General features: G+C 45.5%; 1 protein-coding gene across 1 annotated transcript in view; it reads left to right on the top strand.

Moving 5' to 3' along the window:
- The window catches only part of TBC1D19 (TBC1 domain family member 19), a 135,378-nt gene that overhangs the window by 70,475 nt on the left and 52,581 nt on the right, over positions 1-12,322 (top strand). Inside the window, exon 12 of the mRNA XM_083159365.1 lies at positions 11,605-11,679. Within this exon, the coding sequence (XP_083015491.1) occupies positions 11,605-11,679 (75 nt within the window). The remainder of the gene's footprint in view (positions 1-11,604; positions 11,680-12,322) is intronic.

Genomic DNA, 12,322 nt, shown 5'->3' with positions numbered 1-12,322 from the left:
GTCTCAAATATTGACTAGGTGTCCACACTATGGGCCTTATTCTAGTTCATTCTTTCTGACAAAATCCTTTTTAGATGGACAAAACCATGTGCACTGCAGGTGGGGCAGATGTAAAATGTGAGAGAGTTAGATTTGGGTGAGTTATTTTGTTTCTGTGCAGGGTAAATACTGGCTGCTTTATTTTTACATTGCACCATCTGCCCCACCTGCAGTGCACATGGTTTTGTCCATCTAAGAAGGATTTTGTCAGAGTGAACTAGAATAAGGCCCTAAGTCTCTCCTGTACTTTGGCCACGTGTACACTCCTATTCCAGGCAACCTACAACCTAGTCATACACAGGGTAAGTTACTAATAGAGCAGAAAAAAATAAGCACAATGTAAAAAGACACAAATGCAAACAAAGGTGCAAGCTGAGACTTAAAAGAGCAGCTCACATATACATCTAACTCTGAATAAACCCATATTCCTTACATATATGAATGCCCTCCAAGAATATCTCACTCAGCCAGCTGCAATGGCATATCTATAATGGGTGCAGTGTGTGTATTTTCCATATGGGCCTCTGCGTCCAGGGGGCCCACATCACACACGCCCTTTTACTCATGTTAAATTATACCTCAGGAGTGCTGCAGCACAAATCACCCAGAAAATGATGCTGTGGACACTTTCCCGGTGATTTGCGTATGCATGGCAGAGATAAGTTGCTGGGAAAATGACGGGCTCCATGTTTCCGGAGACCTGTACATGCGTAGTAGACACTGGCACAGTGTAAGACTCTGCTGCGCTGCAGAGAGGAGGGGGCCTGCAGGGACTATGAACAGGATGCTCTAACATCCGCCGCCCTACATCGCCGGGCATCGCAATGCTCTAACACAAGGGTACTCAAACTATTTGCTCTGGGACCCCATCAGACAATAAAAAAATTACAGGACCCCAAACAAGTTGATGCAGAAGGTCATCACATCACATGTGTAGTCAGCAGGCAGCACATACATGGCAGCATTGTGGAGGCACAGAATGATGGGAGGAGTCTAAAATAACAGACAATTCAACAGATTTTTCAGACTCTTTAAATCACTGACTAAGATTAGAAAAGTCATCAGCCTGATGGTCAGCAACGTGGAGTCGCGACCCCATGCTGAGCAGGTTGGGACCCACTTTGGGGTCAAGACCCACAGTTTGAGAACCGCTGCTCTAACATATGGGATTATTTACACAAGGGACAGCTCTCGCGATAAGAGCTGTCCCTAGCGATGCGGCTCCAGCGCTGGACTTCCAGGTCTGAGCCACGATAGTCCATCTGCACAGAACGCCGGGTCTGGCTGTGGGGCATGCTGGGAGGGATCCCTCTCACCGCTCTGCGGTAAGAAGCCCATAGGCTTTTGCTGGAGATTCCCTCAGCAGTGCTGACACAGCAGAGGGGGGTTAGAGCATACAGAAATGTGGTAAAAACCCTGATAACAGGTTTTTTATAGCCTTTCTGGTTGAGTCTCCCACCCCGTGGAGACAGAGTTTGGAGCTAGAAGCAGATAGGGACTGGGGGTGGGGTGGTAAAACTGTCACAGCTCAAAGTAAAAATACATAGCAGAAGCCGTCATCTTGACTGGCTATTAGCTGGTAAATATATAACACTGTATTGGTACCAGTGAAGTAAGGAATTCTTATATTGTACACGCCTTTCATGTTAGGAACTGTATTTCTCAGCGTGACTAGCTAACTTTAGTAATGGTCTTGGAATGTTTTGGGTTAACTCGCTGCTCATCAGGGTCTGTATTATAATTATCTGTTGTGGAAATTTACAGGAGTTGTTAGACTGTTCCTTTCCAGAAGTGCTGTTTACCAAGTTATTCTAAATGATTTCACGCTCTCATTGACACGTCAGCGTGGCTAATTTACTATTTGACATAGTCTTGCAACACAGTAATTTGATGGATATGACATAAATATATTGGCTCAGGTAAAAATGAACCTGTTATTTTACCTGTTGCTGGCATGTTAGGGAAAAATAGTCTGAGAGAGGAGCTATATACCTTCAGTATTAAACAGGAATTGCAGTAGTGGCACTATATACTCCATACAACAGCCAGTAATAGTTGTAAAGGCCATTATTTACCCAATGTATCAAGCACTGCTACGTGGTTCTCGCCCAGCAGTCGGATGATCTAGTTGAGTGTCTGCTTTGTCCCTCTGTTGGTGAAGGAACAGCAGCCTCCCCCGGATTACATTTTTGATATCCTCCGGGTCAGTGTTGCCTGCACCAGCCAAAAATGTCAGGAAGAGCCAGGTGCTATGTAACAGCGCATCAACTATTCCAGTTCTAGCTGCCTGAGAAGGGAGCCAGTGCTGCTCATACGCAGGATTCTGTATGTGATGTATGTGCTGCCACTTATATGGGTTCCAGAGATTGGTGGGAGTTTCATCTTACGCCACAGCAAAGCATACCAGTTGCCCTATGGCTTGGCACTGCAGTGTATGCATTGCCTGGACATGTTCCCTATATTTACCGTAGGATGTACATCACATACTGGACATTTGCATCATAGTGAAATGCATAATGTTTTCCAAGCCTTGCCATGGTGTTCTTCTAATTGCAGTTCTTGCAGCATTATCTGATTATCGAAATTGTTGTTGCTGCTGGAGACTCCGTGGCTCTCGGGGCTGCAGTTTGTGCAGCACTGGCTGACTGGTGGGAGTTGTATGGCAGCTGGGGACTCTATGGCCTGAATGTAGCAGTTTGTGCAGCCTTGATTGACGTCTATAGCTGGCCATACATTTCTGCGATTTGGGCCCATTTCAACGCATCAGGCCAAGTTCTAGGGTGAAAAGTGGCGAATTGTGTATGTTTTGGTGTCTGATTCTGATCTGATGCCGGTTTCATCCACATCGGATCAGAGCCAGAGATCGCAACTGCTACACCTAAGTTTTCTTGGAGCACTTGCTGGGGTTGCCTACAATACATAATTTGCAAAAGGACTGCATACCATACTGTATATCTTAAAAGTGTATGGGGTTATTATGTCAGCTGACTCCATATCCCTTGAAACTGCATGTCTAGCAGCATCGAGTGACTAATGTGTTTGCCTTGCAGTGGGGGACTTCATGGTCCTGGCTGCTGCCTACCGAGCAGCATCAGCAGATTGGCAGAGCTTACTGCGCATTGAGTGATTCTCTCTTGAGTGACTGCTTGTCTTGTTGTTCTGCCAGGTGTGCTTGTACTTCCTCTGAAGTCTCCTCATGCCTTGCCACTACAGCTGAGGAGCTGCGACCCAGACTGGATTAATGCATGGCTTTTCTGAAAATGAAGGTGCATGCACACTGGTCGATATTTTGAACAATATCATTCATTGTGGCCTTTCTGAGCGATTTGATCAAAATATCAGTACTTATTTCCTAGCAGGGTGGGCCAATTTAGTGCCGTGCCACGCGATGCGATTTTTTTTTAATGTAATTTTATTCACTGCTCTGTATGCCCAGGGGATCTCATCTCATCGCATCGCACTTCCCGCAAAATCGCATGCGATTTTATAGGGTGTGCGATGCCATTACATTAGCTATACAATAATATGATTGTATGACATACAAAGAGGTTTTAGGCACCCCCCAACTATTCACGCCACCCCGAAGCGTGGCGAGCGGCGGTGGAACGCGTCCTCCGACCTTTTCATACCCCCATGGTAATAAATGGTACTTTTCATGGTAATAAATTATATTCAGTGGAATTTAATTTAAAATAAAAAAAAAATCAGGATTTTTTTTTTTTTTTTTTTAACATTTTTAATTTCGAATGACAACTTGTGAGTGAGTAACACAATATTGGTTCAGTTAACAGTAATATAAGAATAAAATGCATTCTGAAATAGAAAAAAGCAAAAACAACAAATGTTGCCAGCACAGAGCTCTGATACCTATTGCTCTTAATAATGGCCCTTATTCTGGTTGGTGCGGCCGGAGCCGCATATGCGGCTCCGACCGTGCAGGCGAATCCCCGCCTTCCATACGGATCGCCACGGCCGTCCATACGCGGACATGTGGCGGTCCGCATGAAAATGGCGGGGGATACGCCTCCACCATCTTGGAGCAGCCCCCTGCATTCGATGGTCGCCGAACATCGAATGCAGGGCCGCACGCTCCACCAGCTCCCGCACCCATAGACCTCACGGACACTTGTCCGTGTGAAAGCATGTATGGGGGCGGGCAGCTGACATCCGGCGATGTCAGATGCCCGCCCCCAACACATGCGTCACAGCCTCATTTCCATGCGTACGCCCCGCGTTTGCATGGGAACGCCCATGAAACGCGGGGCGTATGCATAGGGAAATGAGGCTAGGTAGCCCCTCACGCCCCTATCCACCCCCTTTGCGGCGGTAAAATAAAATGTGCGGCGATTTCGCCTGCACATGCGCAGAGTGCCCTCTGCACATGCGCAGAGCGAAAACATCGGCCGTTACTGCTTAGATCAGAATAAGGGCCAATGTGCTTAGCATTCAGCCAGAAAGCCACCCTCCCATGTAACATCGTTTCCTCTGGGCAGAGAATCCCCTAGGCTGCCAGGCCACTGAGCAGTTACATGCATTGCTATTCCTGCCTACTTAACCAAGTAAAATGGGGACACCATAAGTTCAGCTCCTAATGTGCAACCACACACCATACTCCCAGTAGGAGTAACAAACTGAAGAAGGAAAAAGAAGTCAATCAATTCATCTACATTCGCTGTAACAGCTGATTTTTTTTTTTTATGTTCAAATAATTTTATTGAAGGAATGTAAACAATAACAGATGCAGTTATAAGAACAGTCAGCATTGGGAGCTGATTTAGCTTAGGACCGGATGCTTAGTAAGAGGCGGTGTAATAGAACAATTTGCAAATGGGTCCCATGAAATAGATTATTGCAACTAGAATTACAACTGAGAACTAAGTAGGGGGGGGGGGGGGGGGGGGCGCGTTGATGAAAGGGGGGAGAGGGATTGGTGGGGAGGGGGGATGAGAGGAGTGTGGGGGGGGAGTTAGGCAGAGAGTAGGTTCCATGTACGGTTGGTGGTAGGGCGAGAGGGGGAAAGTGTGGGGGGGGGAATATACAGGAGGGGAATAGGGGGTGGGGTGAGTGGGGGAAGTGAGTGGAAAGCTGAGGGCAAGAACAGGCTAATGTAGGTTAGGGCATTTTAAGGTCGGGGAGACCCGGAGGTAGGTAGTGTTTGAGGGGAGGGCGGGGCGAGAGTGAGTAGTTTTAAGCAAGGCCCGGGAGAGGGATGCCCCTGGTAGTGTACCATGGGTCCCAAACTTTGTGGAACTTCTCCACTGTGTTATTTTGGAGGCTGGTTATGTATTCCATTTTGGCGACGTACCAGATTCGGTTTAGTAGTTCTTGGTACGTTGGGGAAGCAGGGTTTTTCCAGGCCTTAGCAATTTGTAGCTTGGCTGCACAGGTGATGTGAAGAATCAATTTGTTTGCGAGGGTGGGCAACCGGTCGGCCGGGGCACACAGAAGCATCGTGGCAGGGGAAAGAGGAGGGCATGCTGGCAAGGTTGAGTTTATGACGGACTGGACCATAGACCAAAAGGGCATAATGCGTGGGCAGGACCACCATATGTGGAAGAAAGTGCCTTCACCACCGCATTGGCGCCAACATGAGTTGGATACGGATGGGTAAATAGCGTGTAGGCGTGTTGGGACCAGATACCACCTGGTGTAGATTTTGTATGAGGTTTCTCTAATAGCTACACTAATGGAGCTCTTAGAGATGATTAGTCTGATTGTTTTCCAGGTGTCCTCCCCCAAAGGGGTTTCCAGGTCTAAGTCCCAGGCTTTTTCGTGCGGTTCTAGTGAGGGGCTGTCTGGTGTGAGGACAGAGTGGTAAAGGTGGGAGATGATGCCTTTATCCATGGGTCTATGGGCACATGTATATTCCATGGGAGTGAGGTTTCTAAGGGGGCCTGTCTTGGATAGTGAGGACGAGATGAAGCTCCGGATTTGGAGGAACTGATAGAAGAGAGAGTGAGGGAGGTGGTGTTTGTCCTGTAGATTAGCGAAGAAGAGCAGAGTGTTCCCGTCGTGTAGGTGACTGAAGCGTGTTATTCCAGCTGAAGACCATGTAGAGGCCATGTGGAGGGATTGGCCGGGGGGGAATGATGGGTGTTGCCATAGAGGTGTCTGCGGGGAGGGATATGAGGTGAGCGAGAGCTTGGTGGATAGGGAGTCCCAAACAGAGAGGGTGAGGGAAATTGTGGGAATGGCCAGGGCTGTGGTGGGTCTCAGGTGACGCGGGATCCAGGGGAGAGAGGAAACGGAGAGCAATTTTGCAAGGTCAGTTTCTAAGTCGACCCATCTTTTTACATCCCGGGGAGAGTGCCAAGCGACAAGTTGGCTGAGTTTAGAGGCGTGGTAGTATTTGGAGAGGAGGGGGAGGCCTAGGCCTCCTGATGTTGGGGGCTTGGAGAGAATGTTACGGCGAATACGGGGTTTTTTGTGGTTCCAAATGAATTTACAGAGGGATGTCTGAAGGGTGGCGAGGGTTCTCCTGGGGACAGCAATGGGGAGAGTCTGAAAGAGGTAGAGGAGCTTTGGGAGCACGGCCATCTTAATAGCATTTATGCGACCTGACCATGATATGAAGAGTTTTCCCCACCGAGAGAGGTCTTGTGAAATGGTTCGGAGGAGGGGGGGATAATTAAACTTGTATAAACTGGCGTAGGTTTTTGATAGGTGGATACCCAGATATTTTATAGAGTCTCTGCGCCAGGAGAAGGCGAAGTTGGCTTTAAGAAGATCAAGAGCGGGTTTAGGGATGTGGAGGGGGAGGGCCTCAGATTTATCATGGTTAATTTTATACCCTGAGAAGTGGCCGTAAAGGGAGAGTTCTTGGAAGAGGTTGGGGAGAGATATAGAAGGGTTGGTTAGGGTAAGGAGGACGTCATCGGCAAAGAGGGAGATTTTGTAAGAGGAGTTCCCAATTGTAATTCCCGAGATGTCGGGATTGGATCTAATTCTGCTGGCTAGGGGCTCTATGATTAGAGCAAAGATGAGTGGGGAGAGTGGGCATCCTTGCCTTGTCCCGTTAGAGACGCTGAAAGAGTCGGAGGTTATGCCTCCCGCAGAAACTGATGTGGAGGGGTTATGGTACAGAGCTTGGATGGCTTGTAAGAATTGTCCCTGAAATCCGAACCTTTGGAGTGTGTGGGTTAGAAAAGACCAGGAGACCCGATCAAAGGCCTTTTCTGCATCTAGGGCCAGTAGTATGGATGGAAGTTTTAAAGTGTTGACATGGTGGATCAGGTTTATGGTTCTTCTGGTGTTGTCCAGTGCTTGCCGTGTTGGGACGAAGCCCACTTGGTCAGGGTGTATGAGGGATGGGAGGAGGGGGTTGAGTCTATTAGCGAGTATTTTGGCGAAAAGTTTCAGGTCCGTGTTTAGTAGGGAGATAGGGCGGTAACTCGAGGCCAACTGGGGGTCTTTACCTGGTTTCGGTATGACGGTGATCACGGCTCTAGTGGTGTCCGGGTGGAAGAATTCTCCGTTTAGAATGCGGTTAAAGGTAGAGGTGAGGTGAGGGGTGAGGGTTTGTTGGAAAGTTTTGTAGTACGAAAAGGGGAATCCGTCTGGGCCTGGGGCTTTAGAGGGTTTTTGGGACTTGAGGGCTGTTGCGATTTCTTCTGGGGAGATGGGGCGGCAAAGTTTAGCAGAGGTGTCAGGGTCTATTTCGGGGAGAGGGCATGAGGCCAGGTATTCAGGGGGTGATGTAGACGTGAGGGAGGGTGGGGGGTGTGTAGAGGAATTGTATAGCTGTTTGTAGAATTCTTTAAATACACCATTGATTTCGGAGGGGTGATAACACGTATTGCCCAGCGAGTTTTTAAGGGCTGGGATAGCCGATCGGGCTTTACGGTTTTTCAGTTGGTTGGAAAGTAAAGCGTCAGCCTTATTTGTAACAGCTGATTTTATGGTAATGAGCTATAAGTAAAAGACAGGAAGAGCAATTTGTACAGGATGTCTGTATAAATTGATATATCATGTATGATGGACGGAAGCCTTCTATATTGTTGCCTGACTTGAATTGAGTTTTAGGCACGTTATGGTTCAGCAAAAAGACAATAGACGGCAACGTGCAAGGGTAAAAAACCGCCAAGCTAGTAGCTGACTTTAAAATTGACATTCAAATAGGTGTCTTCCTTATGTGAGGCTAATCATACGAAACACCTGAACAGCACAGAGGCAATTTCAGAGCCACCGTCACTGTCTGTAGCTTTAACGAGCGCATAACCGCTTAGAGCACAGTTCTGCTGTGATCCGAGTCAGTAATGTCCCATAACGAGTAATAGAAAGGTGTTAAAGGATAATATGAGCGCACCTTCGCTACATAGAAATAGACACGATCTGCAATTTTCTCAACAGTGATTTTTTTTTTTCAAATTGTTTTTTAAATAAAACAAAACCTTAGTGATTAGTTACATTAAACACAATGGGTTGGATGTAATGTTGCTCCGAGTTTAGCGGCTGTGCAGGATGCCGGCTGAACTCTGACCTGTGTTGTTTTTTGTTGTTTTTTTTTAAGGCAATCACTAACAATGCAAAACCATGCCTTGTAAATGATTGGCCCTTTTAAAAAAGTCAAAGTTCGGCCAGCATCCAGAAAGGCCGCCGAACTTGGCCGTGATTACATCAGGACCAATATATATGCATAAGGGTCAGGTAACTATTACAATGCATTGTATCATAGCCACGTAGGGTGGCTATAATTGTATTCAGCCCTTTACATTTTTTTCAGAATCTTTTCTTGCATCATCCAATTAGAATTTTTAGTCAAGACTTTTTACTGCTGAATTAGACATTAATTTGCAATATAAACAGCATAGCTCCACAGCCATTCCCTAATTAAATGAAAATGGACAAGCTTACAGCGGCCAATTATGTAAGTATTTACCCCTTTCGGTATGATACATCTAATGGAGCCCCAGTGCCATCAGTTATCTGGAAAGGAGAGAGTTGGGCTATGGCAAGGCGCGACTGGAAGGACTGCTTGACGCAAATGGAGCTTAGATGTATGTGAGCACATCTGTATGTTACTGTAAATCAGATTTTCACCTATATTCATCTGATATATGGTATTCTTCCTTGAATGTGGGGTCTAGAGCATGGGTCTTCAAACTGTGGCCCTCCAGATGTTGTGAAACTACAAATCCCAACATGCCTTGCCACAGTTTTAATACTCCCTTATAGCAAAACTGGCAAGGCATGCTGGGATTTGTAGTTTCACAACATCTTTAGGGCCGCAGTTTGAAGACCCATGGTCTAGAGTCAACTATCTTCTTATTTATCATCTCTTTACTTTAGACTGTGCCGGAAACAATGCTATATGGTCGTTAGGTCGACACATATTAAGTTAACCACTGAATGTCGACATGGCTAAGCTCAACAGGGTTGGAAGGTCGACACAAGCATTAGGTCGGCAATGGCTAGGTCGACAGTCAAAAGGCTGATATGAAGTCATCACATTTTTTTTTTCCCCCTAAGGACAAGTCGGTACTGATTGTCCTGGCAGCTCCCAGGGAGGGGTCACATGTGATTAGGCACTGCATGCACCAAGTTTTGCGTGTGATAAATCGCATGGAGCTGCAGGGGGGCGGCGAGGGAACCCCTTGCCGGCATCTGCCGCTCCCTCCGCCTGGCTCACTGGTTGCTAGCATCCCCCGCCCACTGCCATCACCTGCCAGGCTCCGGGCTTCACATAAGAATTAGCAAATCGGGATGGATGTCTACACGTGCGATTTGGGTGAAATCGTGCCCAGATCACATGTTGACCTTCTGTGGTCAACTCCGTGCATGTTGGCCTAATGACCCATACCCTCAACTATAGTATCTCTCCCTTCCCTTTTTTCCTTTCCCATAGCTATTTTCATAGCTATAATTCATTCATGTATTGTTTTGCTTGTTCGATTGTTCCCTTCTATTGAGCTATTCGGTAGAGATTGCCATATTGACCTCTCAGCTGGCTGATTCTCTATTTCCCCCTTCATTTAACATTGCTTCTGTTATAATTATGGGATTGACGCTGTCCATTCACTGGCTTATAGTCTTATTATACACCAGCTGTCTGTATGATTATAGCGTGTGTGTGTGTTATGTATTATCCTCTATCCAAGATGCTTATACTTATTGCAAAACCACAAATGTTAAAAAAATAAATAAATACAACTGTTTAAAAAGATCTCACCGCTGGTTAATGTATTTGCAAACTAGAGGATCATGAACAAGAAAGGACATCCAAAAGTAAGTACAGGTACACCACCGATTTTCCGGAAACCGTTGGTCCAGAAGCGCTTAATCCGGACATATTGGGTGCTGGGGGAAGTTAGGATGTTAGATTGTAGAATGGGCTGCAGGAGGGCTCAGGAGGGCAGTGGGAGAGTTTACAAATGCAGTGGGAGGGTATCTGGATGCAGGGGAATCGCATTGTGGGGGGTGGTCGTGCTGCGGGGACTCTGATTCGCTGCAGTGGCTTGGACGCCTGGTAAGTGGGGGACAAGTTGAAGGGGGGGGGGGGGTGCAATCAAGTGAATCATGCTGTGAGGGTCATGCTGCAGGGGCCTTCCTGCTTTAAAATGGTACCACCAATAATCTGGAAAAATCAGTAATCCGGCACCGCACTGGAACTGAGGATGCTGGAAAATCAGTGGTTACCTGTACAAGGAAAGGCTATTAGGTTACTAGTTAAGAAGTGTGTATATATAAAAAACAAGCATAAAAGGTTGTTTAATATACCTGGGTGCACTGTGAAATCCATTATACAAACTGAAGATAATATGGCATATCTGTGTATTTACTGAATATACAGTAAGTAGTGTACATGTTAGAGAATTCTGGGGCAACTGCTACAAAGGTACACACTTCCCTGGCAGAGATGATATAATCTGTCTATTTCACAACAATACCTTGGGCGCTGCTGTAGTTAACAAAAATTTACATGAAATCTTAATTAGGAGGCTGTTCGTTATCTTCTTTGAAACACCTTTCCCTCTATTATGTATTACTGGAAAATGAAAGTATATAAAAAATTAACCGTACATGTTTACATTGTATAATTTGTCTGTATAGTGAATATTGCCCCTTTCACATCTGTCCAGGTCCACTCTTTATGACAGCGGTCCTCCAGCTGTTGTTGAACTACACATCCCAACATGCCCGGCAACAGTTTTAACATGGCCAAATTGCAAAACTCTAGCAGGGCATGCTGGGATGTGTAGTTCAACAACAGCTGGAGAGCCGAAGGTTCCGCATCTCTGCTTTACAGTGTGAAAGCCTTGTTAGGTGAAAGTAGATTTTCATGATTATTTTATATAAATGTTTTTGAGTGACATTTAATGCTATTATGTGCTACAAGCTCTCGGCCAGTTTCCTGCATCTTGTTTATAGTAGTGTTTCATGACATGCCATGCACTGAGCACTCTATATGGGATTGCACAGTATTTTATCATTTTCCACTTTCACACTTGCATACATTTTCATTTCTGATAGCAGTTATGTGGAATTGTGCATTATTTTTCTGTAACCAATAAATATTTTTTGCTCCTTTTCTTCCTTTTTTTTTTTTTGTGCCTCTCAAATTTTTAGGACATCTTGTACTATGAGCAGCTTAAATCGAATGTAATTCAGCATGACCTTTTATCCGACAGCCTGATTTACAAGGTTAGTAATCCGAGTTTATTGCATTCTGTCAGAAGTCAGGAAAGATTTGTATTCCATCAAATTCATGTCATTTAATATATTTTCCACTGTTGTGGAAGTGCTGTCACATTCATTGGAACCAAGTGCTGTGTTTCATTTCCACCAGAAATTCTGGAAGCGTGTGAGTGCCTGCTGTCACATTAAAATATCAGTAACACTACAGGTTTGGTCTCCAGTATCCCAAATGCCAAAAAATACGGAATGTTCCGTGATGCAGGATTTATGACCGCGATGAGCATAAACTTTGTTTGTTTAATGCACAAAATTATCAAAATATTGTAAAAAAATGAACTTCTAGGCTATGTGTATAGTATAAGGTATACATGAACAAATGCATTTTGGGTTTAGATTTGGGTCCCATCCCCAAGATCTAATTATGCTCTGTTCCAAAATATGGAAAAATCGGATTATTCTTAATACTTCTGGTTCCAAGCATTTTGGATATGGAAGACTCAGCCTGTGCCAATATTTCCATAAAGTGACCCATTTGTAAGGTTCCTGTCCATGTGGATACCATATATAATGGCACTACCTATTCTCAGCTGCCATTGTGTTTTCTATTTTCATGAAAAACGAAGTAACTTTATTAGAGCAGCAATCCCAA

This window comes from Crinia signifera, chromosome 1, assembly GCF_055691185.1.
Source record: "Crinia signifera chromosome 1, ASM5569118v1, whole genome shotgun sequence".
NCBI classification, from domain to species: Eukaryota; Metazoa; Chordata; class Amphibia; order Anura; family Myobatrachidae; genus Crinia; species Crinia signifera.
Note: the sequence above shows the minus strand (reverse complement) of the source record. Positions and strands in the feature narration are given on the sequence as shown.